Source organism: Diceros bicornis, chromosome 23, assembly GCF_020826845.1.
Source record: "Diceros bicornis minor isolate mBicDic1 chromosome 23, mDicBic1.mat.cur, whole genome shotgun sequence".
Lineage (NCBI taxonomy): Eukaryota > Metazoa > Chordata > Mammalia > Perissodactyla > Rhinocerotidae > Diceros > Diceros bicornis.
Genome location: NC_080762.1, coordinates 913,761 through 928,427, shown reverse-complemented (window position 1 = coordinate 928,427; position 14,667 = coordinate 913,761). Strand labels below are relative to the sequence as shown.

Here is a 14,667-nt window from a genome sequence, read left to right as displayed (position 1 = left end):
CATCACCGCGATTTCCACAGGGATGTGACGTGGGGCCGGCTTCCGAAACGCGGGGTGACTCACGGGGACACCCCGGCGGGGCGGGGCCGAGCGGGGGCGGGGCGGGGCGGCGGTGGGCGGGGCCGAGCGGGGGCGGGGCGGGGCGGCGGGGGCGGGGCCGAGCGCGGGGCGGGGCCGGGGCGGGGCGGGCGATGGGCGGGGCCGGGTGGGCGGGGCCGGCCGGCCTCTCCCCGCGCCTCTGCTCCCCGCTCGCGGCGTCACGTGCCTGGAAAGTCCCGGTGGAAATCCCCGCGGCGCGGCGGTAAAACAGAAAGGGAAAAGGAGAAGCGGCAGTCCGCCCGGGCGCCGACAGCCTGACAGCCCGCCGCCGACAGCCGTGCCGCGCCGCCTCCGCCCGCCGCCGCCCTGGACCCGGGCCCGCGGGCCGCACAGGTAACCGCGCCGCGCCTGGCTGTCCCCGCGGGGTGCCCTGTGCCCGGGGACGGCGACCTGCAGCGCCGGGGACGCGGACTCGGCCGTGCCCGGCCCCTCTGCTGGTGGACCCCGCCGGACGGTGCGAGCCCGCCCGGGGGTCGGGCCCGGGGGTCGCGGTCCTCGCCCGGGGCGGGGGCGGGCGCGTCCTGCACGGGGTCCGGGGAGGCGCGCTGCTGGGCGAGGAGGGACACCTGCTTCGTGTCCAGTGTCCCTGCCTCTGACGCGCTTTCCTTGGAAAGCCGGTCCGGTCCAGGGTCTCGGGGCAGCGTTTGGGAGAACCACGTCCATTAAGGACTGCTCTGGACCACAGCCCCCATTATCGAGCAGCCGCTTACTGCTGCCGTCCCATGGTCTAAGGCGCTTCTTTGATTTTTGCAATTCTTTGTGCAATTTTTGAATTTTTGGAGGGATACTTTCCAAAACTTCGATGAGCTATTTGTTGATAAAGTCAGTGAGGTCATAGAAATGGAAAAGAAACCTAAGGGTAACATTGCATGTCTTTGCCTGTACGGACGTTGTAATCATAGGTCAGGAACATTTCTCCTTGAATCGCAAGTGTGCAGAAGCCGGAGAACTGGGAGCTGGGGAAGGAGGCTGTTCTGCAGGCTGTGCGGGGCTGCCCTGGGATAACATGACACTGGACTGTGGAACAGTGACATTCGCATGGCTTGCGTATGTTGGCAGCGCTCATTATTTGAGAGCTTTGCTGAAAGATCTTTAGGTCAGATGAGAATAATAGAAGAGTCAGAAAAGCAGAAAGAGGCAGCACTTAGCTGGTTTCAGATCTTCCTGCTCCGTCTCTTTCCATCTGAGAGCGGCTGGCCCTGTAGCCACAGGTGTGCTGTTTGGGACCAGCAAGGGGCAGGTGTTGGAGGACCTGGCTTCTAGGCAGAGCTCTGCCCCTGGGTGGTGCAGGACCTGTACTTCTGTTGCCTCAGCTGCAGACTAAGGAGCTCAAGAGATTTCAAGATGGGGAATAAAGTCATCTTTGATTTTTAGCCCAGCCTCAAGAGTGGCCCTTGGCATTCTGTAGGTGGTCAGGCAGTGCTCGGTGAGTGATGGAATGACATCGTGAGAGAGATGCCTGCCATGCCACACTGGGGAAACCTGGCAATGTTTTTGTCCTTCATCATGTCAGTGGTCCTGCTATAATTTTTCCCAGTTCCACCTGCAGGAAATTCTGACATCAAAGGAGAGATGACCCTCTGACCCAGAGAACGACTGCTCCCAGGCCTCACTCAGCAATCAGATTAGGAATCTCAATCCAAAAGTACCACCAAAAAACTCCTCAGAAGCAACCTTGGGTCGTCATGACCCGCCTCTCTCTTTTGAGTGGCCCACAAGGACTTAAACCACCTTATCAATGGCTTTAAGAGAGCCTAGACCCACCAGGAGTGGATTCCCTGAATTCCAGGTTTCTCCTTCCATTTACATAGGTTTAAGGTATTTCTCAACTAGAGGCTTGCCCTAGCAAACAGTATGATGCAGGAGTGGGATTAACAATGGCTGTGAAACTTCCCAGAGAGTATCTTCAGGCTCTGAAACCACCTTTGTCTTCGTCTTGAGGTGCCCTCCGGAGGGGCTGGTGAGTGAGAGCTGCTCTCCACACAGCCCCACCCTGCAGTTCACTTCATTCCAGTCTGTTGTTGTGGGTTGCAGAGGCCGGGTTCTGCCCCTTCCTCTTGCGTTTGTCCGGGCTGGAGCTTCTTTCCTTGTCTGCTTCCACATTTGCATTTCCTTCCACCAGTTGGTTAGGCTTGAAGATTTCAGGGTGAAGACAGGGTGGAAGATGCATCTGAGTGTGGGTACCTGGAGGATGACGATAAATCTGGTTGGCAGTTGAGATGAAGTCATTGAGCTCCAGTGTCTGCTCTTGGAAGTGTAGAACTCACTACTCTATTGTTGTTATTATTCTGTTTCTTATTCTGATGTTGTAAAGGTCAGTGGAGAGGTTCTGAAAGACTCCTGTTGGTTTGGGCTTGACATTGCAGAGCATCTTGCTGGAGATAGGCTTTTTCATTGGTTATAAAACATTCAGGTTAACTCTTTGTAAATATTATAATAAATTTTGTGAATCAACTGTTTATAAATATTTCTCTTTGGGGTTAATGAGGAAACTCCAATCAGCAGCCTGGGTGACAGCACAAAATTGCAGGATTTTTCACAAAACATTTACTGTCTTTCCAGTAGAGGGAGGGGGTTCTTAGAGAAGTCAAGACTTTGTCTAAGAGCCAGGATTGCTTGGTGAGGGTCTTAGGGGAGGAGCCTCGGACTTGCTCACTCCCTTGTGCCCATAAGCGGCATTCAGGGCTCCTGAGGATCAGCGGCCATCCCGGAGGGGCGTCGGCTTGAGGTGGGATCCTGGCTCGGGCAGGAGCTGCAGCACCTGCTGCTGACAGATGGGCTCGGCTCCCGGATGAGCGTTACTGAAAACACAGGTTATCCCCCTCCTCCTCAGTACCCACTCTCCACCTTCCTTCTCCTGTTTGGGCTAATCTTTAAAAGTGATGTAACTTAAAACAGTCCAGTGTGAGTTCATCTTTGGGGCCAGCTAGTATCCTGGGAGTAGAGGTGACTAAGATCTTTTGCCTACAGATTAGCGTGATGACAAGATCAAACGCTGGGGTTTCCTGCACCAGGTGGGGGAGCGGTGTCAGAGCTGGCTAACGGAACGGGTCTTCCCCTCTCCAGGTGTTGTGGAGCACCATGGCTGAGCAGCTCCTTCCTCAGGCTCTGTATCTGAGCAATATGCGGAAAGCTGTGAAGATCAGAGAGAGGACTCCAGACGATATTTTCAAACCTACTAATGGAATCATTCATCATTTTAAGTCCATGCACCGATACACCCTGGAAATGTTCAGAACTTGCCAGTTTTGTCCACAGTTTCGGGAGATCATCCACAAAGCGCTCATCGACAGAAACATCCAGGCCTCCCTGGAAAGCCAGAAGAAGCTCAACTGGTGTCGAGAAGTCAGGAAGCTTGTGGCGCTGAAAACAAACGGTAAGACGCGCTGTTGTCCGGGGGTGGCTCCTGGCGTGCTGGGGCCCATTCATTAAATTGTAATAGCACTTGCCCCAACTCCAATCACCTGATCCGTAGGCACCTTAGTATGGAAGCTCTACGGGGCATGTGATAAAAGCAAGCTTGCTTTGTGAATATTCTTATTAAGGACACTTTGTGGTTGTGTAGAGAGCAGAGCACACGGAGGCTTGGGGAAGGCATTTCTAAACACCTTGCCCCCCCCATCCCTGTTAGGTGACTTATGTATCTAATTCTTGTGGCTGTTTAATCATCTCTGAAATACCGTTTCCTGGCCAGTAATGGAAATATTAAAAGGCTTTAAGTTCAAAAGGAAAGCATGGTGTGAAAACTGGTATTACTGTTGTCCCCACTGTCATTAGGAAATGCTTGTGGTGATGACCTTACCCTCGCTGAATGGATGGCATTTTATGGGTTAACCATGCATGGCTGTGGAGGGAGGGCACGAGGCCTCCTGTTGTCTGCTGCTCGAAACTCCTTACATTCTGCTGTCTGTGGTCCCGTGATATGACATAGAAAGATAGTTGAGATTTTAGCACAGGTGTTAGCCCTCATCGTTTTTAGGGCTTCCCAGCACTGCGTTTCTTGCTGTCTGTGTGTGTCTGCCCCTTGGCCCTTTTTTTACTAGTCTGTTTCCTGCTCCAAGCTCTACTGTTTTGTTTTTTAATTATTTCCTTTGAGCAAGAGTGTGTGCATCATAGAAACACCCAAGCGTGCTGTTTCATGCAGATACAGAATTCTGCATTATCATGTCGCTTATTAATGGAGTTATCACAAGAAGCAAGTCGACTGTCCACGATCAGTTAGATGCTTATAGTCTGAGAGAGAGCAGGGAGCTCAGGTCCTCTACCAGCGAGGGTCCTAACCCTTCCCGACCGAAATAACACATACACGCACAGAAAACCCTTGTTGACGATGAGTTGATAAGAACATTAACTCGGTGCGTTGACTTTGGCTGTTTCTGACTTGGGTAACTTGCAGTGATGGGGGCTTGTTTTTGCTTTGCCTCTCGGGGGTCTCATGCATCACCCCAACTTTTCGCCTGTATTTTCAAAGCACAGATTCTTAGAAACATCGGTACAGAGAAAACTGGGGTGGCTAGTGTTTACACTGTTCTTGGCATTAAACCAGTTGATGCACAGAAGTAGGTAATTAGGTTAAGTCATCATCAAGAGGGTTATATTCCCAGCAGTCTGTGGTTTTAACTCTCTCCCATTTTCTTACAAAAAGAGATGGAGTCGACTCCGGGAGACTTGGAAACAAAGAGATTCTGCCAAATTAGAAATGTGGTAGAAAGAAGAAAACCTTCTTATAGTGAACAGAATTAACTAACATTTTAGGTTCAACTTGCTCTATTTCCTTAAGAAAAAAATGGACATAAATAGTAAACACTTGTTTTGCAAAGATGTCATTTAAATCAACAAGGATTCATGCTACGGATAAAACTACAAAAGCCGTGCCTTTGATGACATTTTCTGGGAAATAGGGATTTTTAGGCTCAGAATCCTTTTATTTCTACGGTTTCAAGAAAATTCCTTAAAATTCTGGAAAAGGAAGAAAAGCTATTTGGGGGACGGGGGGAAACAAATGGCTTTTCCTCTCTGATTTTTATTAGCACCTTTTTTTTTTAAGCCCTCCCCCTAGGAGAGTTCGGCAGAGTCAGTGGTCTGTTTGGGGAGGGGGTGATTCACAAGTTTGCATTTGAGGATATGAGACTGCGGTGAATGAGGAAGGGAGTAGGTGGCATAAAATTGAAACTTCATGTGAAAAATTCCAGCGTTTATTGGCTGCTGCGATTTCACTTGTCTAATGAGTGGCCTATTCCAGCTCGCCCTGACCACACCCACTTGGAAAGTCCAGGGTGCACTTTGCAGTTTAAATGTCTACACACCAGAACAAAAAGTACAATAGCTCTTGCTCAATGGCTAGTCAAATAACTGAGCACTGGGGAATTCCAGATGTTGCTTAGGGAATTTTGTTCTGGTGCATCTCAGTCAAGCGCTGAAAGTAAGCAGAAGCAGAAGAAGAAAAGCCTTATCTCTGCTCTAGATTTTGCAAAGGGGAAATTTCAACAGAACGCAGTCATTGCCACACGGGCTTGGGCCATCTTCATTGTTCATTCGTGTGGATGCTTATTTAGCCAGTTTTTCTAAGTGTGTAAATTGAAGGCATACTGTCTGCGGATATGTATTTGAGGGGTTTTCTTTGTTGTTTTGTTTTTTTTTTTTACAGTTTGACTATAATTAAGACGATCACATTTCAAATAGCTTTGATTGCCCTACTTACAGAGTAATGTAAGAAAACAGTTGAACTTTCCTTTATAAAAACAGGTGTGCACCTGCCAAAGCAGATTAGGCATTAACTTTTTTGTATTAAACATTCCCCCAAAATGTTTATTGTTTGGAGGTTGGAAAAGATGCAGTCTCTTGAATTGTGGATTTTAACCTGTGAAAGTAACAAATTAATAGAATAAAATTAGACCTATCTTTTTCTCGAAATGCTCAAAATTCTTAAAATGCTAGCCCTAAACATTGAATTGTTTTCCAGTGTAGACACCCAGGCACTCCTTAACTTTTGAAAAGGACTCTACAGCTGCCAACCAGCAGGGTCACACGAGGCATTTCTGGGGGGTGGGGGCAGGTGGGCAGCAGGTAATTGGCAGCTCCTACTCCCACCTCACAAACCGGGAGAGGACACTCCCACGCCCCAGCCGTATACCACTGAGTCACAGCCAGACTGTCCCTGTCCAGTGAATGAGCCAAGCCGGCCTCCTGGTCTGTGCCTGTTGCCCTGTGTGGTCTCCTAGTCAGAGTCTGTGCAGAGTCTTGGCCAGAACATGGAGGAGCGATGGCAGGGACGGCCTTCAGAGATCACAATCCGATGCCCTCATTTCACAACGAGGAGGAATCCTCAGAGAGGTTAAGGAATGTCCCCCAAGGCCACAAAACTAGTCAGGGCAGAGCCAGGCTGGAGCCAGGGTCCCCTCAGTGTCAGGCCCTGGCTCTCCTGCTCTGTTGCTATCAGTCATTGAAATTAAGAGTAGAAGGGTGATTTTTTCCTTAAAGCTATCATCACCTTGTGGACTGTTACCAGTTAGCCCTCGACTAAGAAATTCGCCATTTGCATCCCTCGCCTGCCCTGCTGGGCCTGTGAGAGCAGGGCTGGTTTATTCTGAGCCTCTGCCAGGCCTTGACTTTGCTCCTCTGTCCTCAGGTGATGGAAACTGCCTCATGCACGCTGCCTCTCAGTACATGTGGGGTGTTCAGGACACAGACCTGGTCCTGAGGAAGGCGCTCTTCAGCACCCTCAAGGAGACGGACACGCGCAACTTCAAATTCCGCTGGCAGCTGGAGTCCCTGAAATCTCAGGAATTTGTGGAAACGGGGCTTTGCTATGACACGCGGGTATGTTTTCTTTCCCCGTTAAACATCCGTTGACCGGGCTCCGTGGTGGACGAGGGTCCGTTAGGCCGGCCCCTACTCTCAGGAGCAAGGATGGACCAGGTGCTGGGAACCCGTGAAGCATAGTTGAGGGAAAACATGGAAACCTCCTGCAGCGTGAGCCCGAGGCTCCCGTGGGAGCCAGGAGGGCAGCGCGGGCGCAGCTCCCAGTTGTGGTCTGTCCCTGTAGCCTGGTCACTCTGACCGAGGCCCTCCATGCCCGTTCTGCTGGTTCCTCCGTCTGAGTGTCCTCTGGGTGTTTCCTGAGCCGGCCAGTCACACTCAGGCATGGGCCTCCCCGTCCTTGGTCACCAGCTGGGGATTTCTGTGCTCGTGTGGATGAGGGGCTTCGGGGTCGCGCCCCATTGGGTTTTCTGAGAACAGTGCTGTCCCTGTCCTCCCTGGTTTCTGAGTTCGCATTGTGGTGGAAAAAGTAAAGGAAAAAAACCAAAAAGGGGACAAAAGGGTGATCATTCGAATGATGATTTCCAGAAAGGGGAAGAGTCAGCTGGGTTGTATGAATGAATAATTACAGGTGAGGTCAGAATGATTTCTGGTGCAGAGTCCCTTCCCTCATCTTTCTCTCCTCTCCCCTCAGAACTGGACCGATGAGTGGGACAGCCTCGTCAGAATGGCGTCCGCAGACACCCCGGGGGCCCGCGGTGGCCTTCAGTACAGCTCCCTGGAAGAGATACACATATTTGTCCTCTGCAACATCCTCAGAAGGCCCATCATTGTCATTTCAGGTGAGAGGTCACTTTTGTATTTAAGTGCTTTTCAGCTTGAATGTTTTAAATCTTAGGAAAAACCCGCGCCACCCAAGTTACAGGCAGCAGTGGCCACATGGCATTTGGTGGAAGTCACCTGAGGGCCTTACTTTTCCTTTCTCTTTCCTTAAACAGACAAAATGCTGAGAAGTCTGGAGTCAGGTTCCAATTTTGCTCCTTTGAAGGTGGGCGGGATTTACTTGCCCCTCCACTGGCCAGCCCAGGAATGCTACCGATACCCCATCGTCCTCGGCTACGACAGCCACCACTTCGTACCCCTGGTCACCCTGAAGGACAGCGGGCCTGGTGAGAACGCCGACTGTCAGTTCACAGTGTAGCTGCCGGTGGTCGCCACCCACCTGCTCCCCGGGACTCGGGGTTCCCTCTCGTCCTCCTCAATGAAATGGGCTCGTTGGGCCTGCTGTTGCTAGGGAAACGCAGGGTTTTTCTCCAGCGTGGCCAGCAACAGTAAGGCAGTAGTGGTAATCGGGGCACACAGAGCCGTGACCCAGGGCGCTGTCTGGAGCAGCGAGTGTTGGGTGATAGCTTAGGGTGGAAAAGGCACTGTTAAGTGCTCTAGGGACATTGTTTTATTTCATTGATCCTCACAGCATCCCAGTGGGCTATAAGCATTGGCAGCCGCACTTTACAGGTGAGGCACTGGAAGCTCAGAGAGGTTAAACAACTTGCTGATGTCACAGAGCTTGATGGTGGCAAAGTCAGGATTCGAACTCAAGTCCATCTGATCCTGAAGTTTGGGGCTTTAGCCAGTAAGATCCACTGCCTCCAGGCAGCTTAGCATTCCATGAGCTTCCTGGAAACTGCCTTCTATTAGAGTCAGTGCGGTTTGTTTCCACGATTGAGCCTGTAGCCAGCTAGTACTTCTCCACCCTGTAATTGCGCCCTTCTTCGTTTGTGCAGTTCCCTCATTATCCGTCGGTGCCCTCACACAGATTTCATGTGGGAGAATCATACTTTGCTTATGTGTTATTTTTCCCTCAGAAATCCGAGCTGTTCCACTTGTTAACAGAGAGCGAGGAAGATTTGAAGACTTAAAAGTTCACTTCTTGACGGATCCTGAAAATGAGATGAAGGAAAAGCTCTTGAAAGAATATCTGATGGTGATAGAAATCCCGGTGCAGGGCTGGGACCACGGCACCACCCACCTGATTAATGCTGCCAAGTAAGGGTTTATTCTCAGGTCCACCTTTGTCGTCTTAACTGTTTCCTCTTCAGCCACGTGAGCTGCCGCTGCCCCAGAGCTCGACAGTGGGCTTGGTTGGAGCCAGTTTCCTCCGATGGGAAACAAATCGAGAGGCTCTCGAGCAGGGCAAGGAGGGTCACGTCAGGCAGTGCTGATTGTGGTTTCAGGGGAAGCCAGTCCTGGATCCACAGTGATTTTCCTGTCTGTCTGGAGGCTCAGACTCGGAATTAAAAGTGTTTTTGCATCAAGGATAGTTGTTTTTGTTTAATTTCCCTGGTATTAGACCAGCAAGTGAAATTCTTGGAAACAAAAGGCTTTTTCTCTTGGCTTCTTGGTGAGGACAGACGGACAGACACATCAGACATGGCCTGGGTTGCAGAGTGTGTGTATGTGGCAGCCGCACGGTTTTGCCACGTGGAGAGGGGAGGAGAGACTCAAGTACCTGTTGCACAGGTATCCAAGTTGTAGACACCGGCCTTATGATCACGAGACGCCTGTTTCTCAGAACTTGAAATGTGAGAGAGGTGACCTTGAAGGCGTCAGGGAATTGGCTTCTAGAGTAGAGATTAACAAATTACGGAGTCAGAAGTAAATAGTGCCTCTGGGTGTGTCCGCCTCTGAGTTACTGTTACCTCTGATAGAGACGAGGCACAAGTTTAAAAGTAATGGCAGGAAAATACACCACACAGTCTAAAGTAGGTTAATCCCAGGTGAATACCATGAGTGATGTTTTACTAGGAATTTGGTCTCTGAGACATTTGAAAGTAAGTAACTTTTCAAAAGAGGAGACAGGAGTTCAGTGTAGAGGCAGCCCAGAGTAGCCCTTTCTTTAGAAATGTCTGTAGTTTTGGGGGGGACCCAGACTGATGAGATGCGACTGTGACTCTCGGGAGGAGGCAGTCTTTGCAGCAGCGTTGGACCGTGTGTTAGAGGTGCAGATGTTTTGTCATGGGCCTCGTCTCAGTGAGTGGTTATGAAGCTGTGGCCGTAATCAGATCCTGAAAGTTTGCTCAGTGAGCCAGTAGTGTAAAATCGTGTCTGTGTCTGTGTGTCTGTGTCTGTCCGTCTGTGTGTGTCTGTGTGTGTCTGTGTGTCGCCTGACATTTTTCCTCTTGGTCCTCAGGCTGGATGAAGCTAACTTACCAAAAGAAATCAATCTGGTGGATGATTACTTTGAACTGGTCCAGCACGAGTACAAGAAGTGGCAGGAGAGCAGCGAGCTTGGGCGGAGAGAGACTCGCGCCCAGAACCCTCTGGAGCCATCCCTTCCCCAGCTTTCTCTCATGGACGTCAAATGCGAGACGCCCAACTGCCCCTTCTTCATGTCCGTGAACACCCAGCCCTTGTGCCACGAGTGCGCAGAGCGGCGGCAGAGGAGCCAGAACAAATCCCCGAAGCTGAGCTCCAAGCCGGGCCCTGAGGCGCTCCCCGGCGTGGCGCTCGGGCCCTCTCGCGGGGAGGCCTGTGAGCCCCCAGCCTGGAGCCCCGAGGAGCCAGCTGGGGGGCCCCACTCAGCCCCGCCCACGGCACCCAGCCTGTTCCTGTTCAGTGAGACCACCGCAATGAAGTGCAGGAGCCCCGGCTGCCCCTTCACTCTGAACGTGCAGCATAACGGGCTCTGTGAGCGTTGCCACAGCGCGCGGCAGCTCGGCGTGGGCCGCCCCTCGGACGGCACAAGGCACGTGGACCCCGGCCGGTGCCGTGCCTGCCTCCAGGACGTCACCAGGACGTTTAATGGGATCTGCAGCACCTGCTTCAAAAGGACTACGGCAGAGCCGCCCTCGGACCTGGGCGCCAGCGTCCCTCCCTCTTGTCACCAGCGGTCCAAGTCGGACCCCTCGCAGCTCATCCAGAGTCTCTCCCCTCACTCTTGCCGCAGGGCTGGGAACGAGGCCCCCTCTGGCTGCCTATCTCAGGCTGCCCGGCCCCAGGGGGACAGGACGGCGACGAGCAAGTGCAGGAAGGCTGGCTGTGTGTACTTTGGGACTCCAGAAAATAAGGGCTTTTGCACGCTGTGCTTTATCGAGTACAAAGAAAACAAACGTGAGTGAAATGATTGGTTTCCTAACCCGTGTTTCCTAAGCCTGCCTAGAAGGGGTTTGTTCCTGAACCTCAAACATGGAGGCCCTCTAGGCAGTGGGGTAGAGGGTGGCTGGCACAGAGAGATGGTCACAGTGGCTCTGCCAGTCCCACACGGAAGCAAAAGGCAAAGATTCCGTGTTCCAAATCCCAGAGTGCCCCATGGGCAGAGTTCCTGGCATCCGCTTCCGTAAGGCCGGTCAGTGTTGCGTTTATAAGGTCGAGTTCAGACTAGACTTTTTTGAAACTTTGTTATAAAAGAGAAACCTCAAAATCTGAGGAGCAGTAGCTGGAGAGAGGGGCACCTCCACTGACACTGTGAGCAAATACGGGGGTTTTAGAAATCTCTGATTCTGGAGGAGGGCAGTTCACGTCTGTCCCGTTGCGGTGACCCACAGTGCAGGACGTCCAGAAATGAGAGATTTGTAAAGTCGAAGATGTCTCAGTATTAGCATTATTATTGTGTGTGTTTTGCTGAGTTTGTGACAGGCTGCTCCCGTGTACACTGAAGCCCGCCTGGTCTGTATTTGGACCTGTCCCTTTCCCTAAAGTCAGCGTCAGACTGCTTGGTGACCCACGTGGGGTTCTGATCAGCATCAACTCTCTTTTAGACTTTGTCGCCGCCTCAGGGAGAGCCAGCCCCACAGCCTCCAGGTTCCAGAACGCCGTCCCCTGCCTGGGGAGGGAGTGTGGCACCCTCGGAAGCACCGTATTTGAGGGATACTGTCAGAAGTGCTTCATTGAAGCTCAGAATCAGAGATTTCACGAAGCCAAGAGGACTGAGGAGCAGCTGGTGAGACACTCGGAGGTGCTTCCCCTCCTTGGGCTGGGTCTCCCTGCTGGAGCGGTTCCTCCCACTGCAGTAAGCAGACTTTCCTGCCTGCTGAGGTCCAGGGAGGGAGTGGGGAAAGCCACTGTGGCCCCCGGGCTGCGAGTGCAGCAGCTGCCGCTAGTGTTGAGGGCCTGAGTACACTTTAGAATCCATTTTGAAAAGCGACTAAAATCAGCCACAGAATAAAGCCTCTTAATGCCTCCAAAAGCCAGACGGCGACCAGAGATTCTTAGATTTGTACTCCTACGGCCAGCTCGCACAGCCAGCCCCGTGGCCAGCAGCTTCTCTTAAACAGTCTCGTATCAGGAGGAAACACGAGGAGGCAGAGTGGCGGGCGCGTCCCCTGAGTGGTGTTTGGAAAAGCAAGTGTGGACTGGTAGATGCCCCCCGTTGTCCACAGACGTCGGGGAACCTGTCCACACAGGGCAGTTTTACTAATCCCCACGGAAGCAGGCTGGGCGGCTCCCCTCAGCTCCCCGGGCCAGGTCTGCTCCCTGGGGTCGGGGGCAGCACCCCTGGGAACCTCCCGTTCATGGACTGCACATGAGACTCCCGGTCCCCCGGTCAGGCAGAGCTCCCTGTGGGCCCCGCCGTGACGTGAGACGCATGAGTGACAGTTCTCTCTGCTCTTTCCACCCAGAGGTCGAGCCAGCGCAGAGACGGGCCTCGGGCCCCCCAGAGCAACGCCAGGCCCAAGTGCGCCCGGGCCTCCTGCAAAAACATCCTGGCCTGCCGCGGCGAGGAGCTGTGCATGGAGTGCCAGCACCTTGGCCAGCATGCGCTGGGCGCCCACCGAGCGGAGCCCGCTCCCGAGGAGCCCGCCACACAGCGCTGCCGGGCCCCCGCCTGCGACCACTTCGGCAACGCCAAGTGTAACGGCTACTGCAACGAGTGCTTTCAGTTCAAACAGATGTACGGCTGACCGACACGGGTGGGCCAGCCAGCCGAGGGGCCTCGAGCCGCCAGCCAGCACAGCGCTGTCCTCCAGACACCCATCCACGCAGGTCACTCCCTGCAGCGAGGGCTCCAGGGTGTCTCTGAGCAGAGGAGGAAAGACAGGGGAACATCCCCAAGTGGCCTTAGAGCAACGCTCGTGACTGGCAGCAGATGGTGTGGGGTCAGCCCGGGCTCCTCCCACCAGGCGGAAGACCAGGAACTTTGTGGGCTTAGAATGCATGCCGGACTGCTTGGTCATCTTTCGAGAAAAGGGCGAAGACCCCCAGTCAGGCGGCCTGGGAGACCAGAGCCCTTCCGCCTGCCCTTGGTCAGCCGTTCTCGGAGCCTGAAGCTGCATCTTCGGGGCCCACGGCCATCTGCGGGAAGCTCGGAAGCTCAGGGAAAGTGGACATATTCAGAGCGTCAGCAATTAATTGCTTCTCCCTCTCTGCCTCGTCCCTGTGCCATGGACACAGCACCAGCAGAGCCGTCCGCGGGCTGTCTTCTGAGGCTGCTGAGACTGAATACATTCACACTTAAAAGCAAACCAGCTGCTCTTAACAATATGCACCTTTTAGAAACCGGACTGTTTCCGTGGGGAGAGGTGTACCTCTTGGTTGTCACTGTCTCCACTGCTGAAGCGGTGGGCTTTAACTGAGGTGTGCGTAAAGATATGTACATGTATGATGTCCCTCCGGTTATGGATGAGGGAAGTTTTTATTATGTTGAAAGACTGCCCTAGAAGTTTAAAGAGGAGAATGAATAATAATAACCTATTTTCTGGTTGTTGGCACCCCTCGTACATACAGCTTGCATGAACTCGGCCAACTGTCCTGTTGTGTCTGTGTAATTCACTTTATTTATTTTATTGCAAACATCAAGATTATTTAAATGAAAATATTTCTTCTGCTCTGGGAAAGACTCTGGCGTCTTCCTGAGAGAACCTCCTCGCCCTGGGTCATGCTCCTGACCGCGGTGGGGGCTGGCCTCTCCGATGCACTTTGATGCCTCCCTGGGGGACAAGGGACTGCGTCACAGTGAGCTCATAAAATCTCCTGCTCCCTCTCTCTGGGGCTGTGGCCAGAGCCACTTCCTAGCCACACTGTGGAGAGTGTTCTCCACAGAACGTAGATGCCTCTGAGTACCTACCTCCATAGAGATAAGATTGGGAGGGAGCAGGTCAAGGGAAGGACATGGCCTTCAGTGATGCCGTGTCCTGCTGCGTCCTGGGGTGCTGGGCAGTGGCCTCTCGTCCAGCGACACCCTGGCACTGCGCGTGTGAGGCAATCTCTCTGTGTCCTTGGCCTTCGGTTTGTCCCTGCTTTGTGTTCCTGTCACACTTGTTCTAGCACAAAAAGGGGGAAACACGTTGTCCCAGAGGTGAAGGCGGCCTGTGTTTGGTCTGGACGAGGGCCTGAGAGCAGCTGCCCTCTACAGCTCCGGGAAGCCCTTCCTTGTGGGCCAGAGGTGTTTCCCCCTGGAGTCTTTCTCCCTGACGTCTCTCTGTAATTTCTTTCTAAAGATTTCAAATAAACTCCAGTGTTTTCTCTAGTTCTTTTAAAGTTAATATTTTAATATTTTGTATCAATATTTTCATTCTTAATGTGAAAAATGGAATTATTTATACTTATTATAGAAAGCGTTTGAAATTTGCACATTTAGTTGCCCTGAAACAGTTCTGTTTACTCTCTGTTGGTTTCTTCTAGTTTTCTTAAATAAGTTCAACTTCTCACAAAAGTCAATATTAAAAAATAAATTATTTAAGAACAAATTTCGATGTTTCCTATTTACAAATGATGAAAGAAAAAGGCCCGCATATGAAGACCACGCCTCCCCAATAGCTTTATTTCGAGGTGCCTCTGGGCAGTAGGTGCGTCTTTCACCCCGGGGGTAGT

The 14,667-nt window shown here is 52.3% G+C and overlaps 1 protein-coding gene across 2 annotated transcripts; it reads left to right on the top strand.

Annotated features, from left to right (window-relative positions):
* The first annotated feature begins 261 nt into the window (after positions 1-261).
* On the top strand, positions 262-14,530 carry TNFAIP3 (TNF alpha induced protein 3). 2 transcript variants are annotated; one of them, XM_058566192.1, is made up of 9 exons: positions 262-432; positions 3,166-3,475; positions 6,728-6,918; positions 7,553-7,700; positions 7,857-8,027; positions 8,724-8,904; positions 10,049-10,968; positions 11,616-11,797; positions 12,477-14,530. In XM_058566192.1, the coding sequence occupies exons 2-9, from the start codon at positions 3,181-3,183 to the stop codon at positions 12,756-12,758; spliced, it is 2,370 nt and encodes a 789-aa protein (XP_058422175.1). In that variant the 5' UTR covers positions 262-432; positions 3,166-3,180; the 3' UTR covers positions 12,759-14,530. The 2 variants fall into 2 exon arrangements, with proteins under 2 accessions (XP_058422175.1, XP_058422174.1); XM_058566191.1 differs by having other exon boundaries at positions 11,616-11,812.
* The last annotated feature ends 137 nt before the right edge of the window (positions 14,531-14,667 follow it).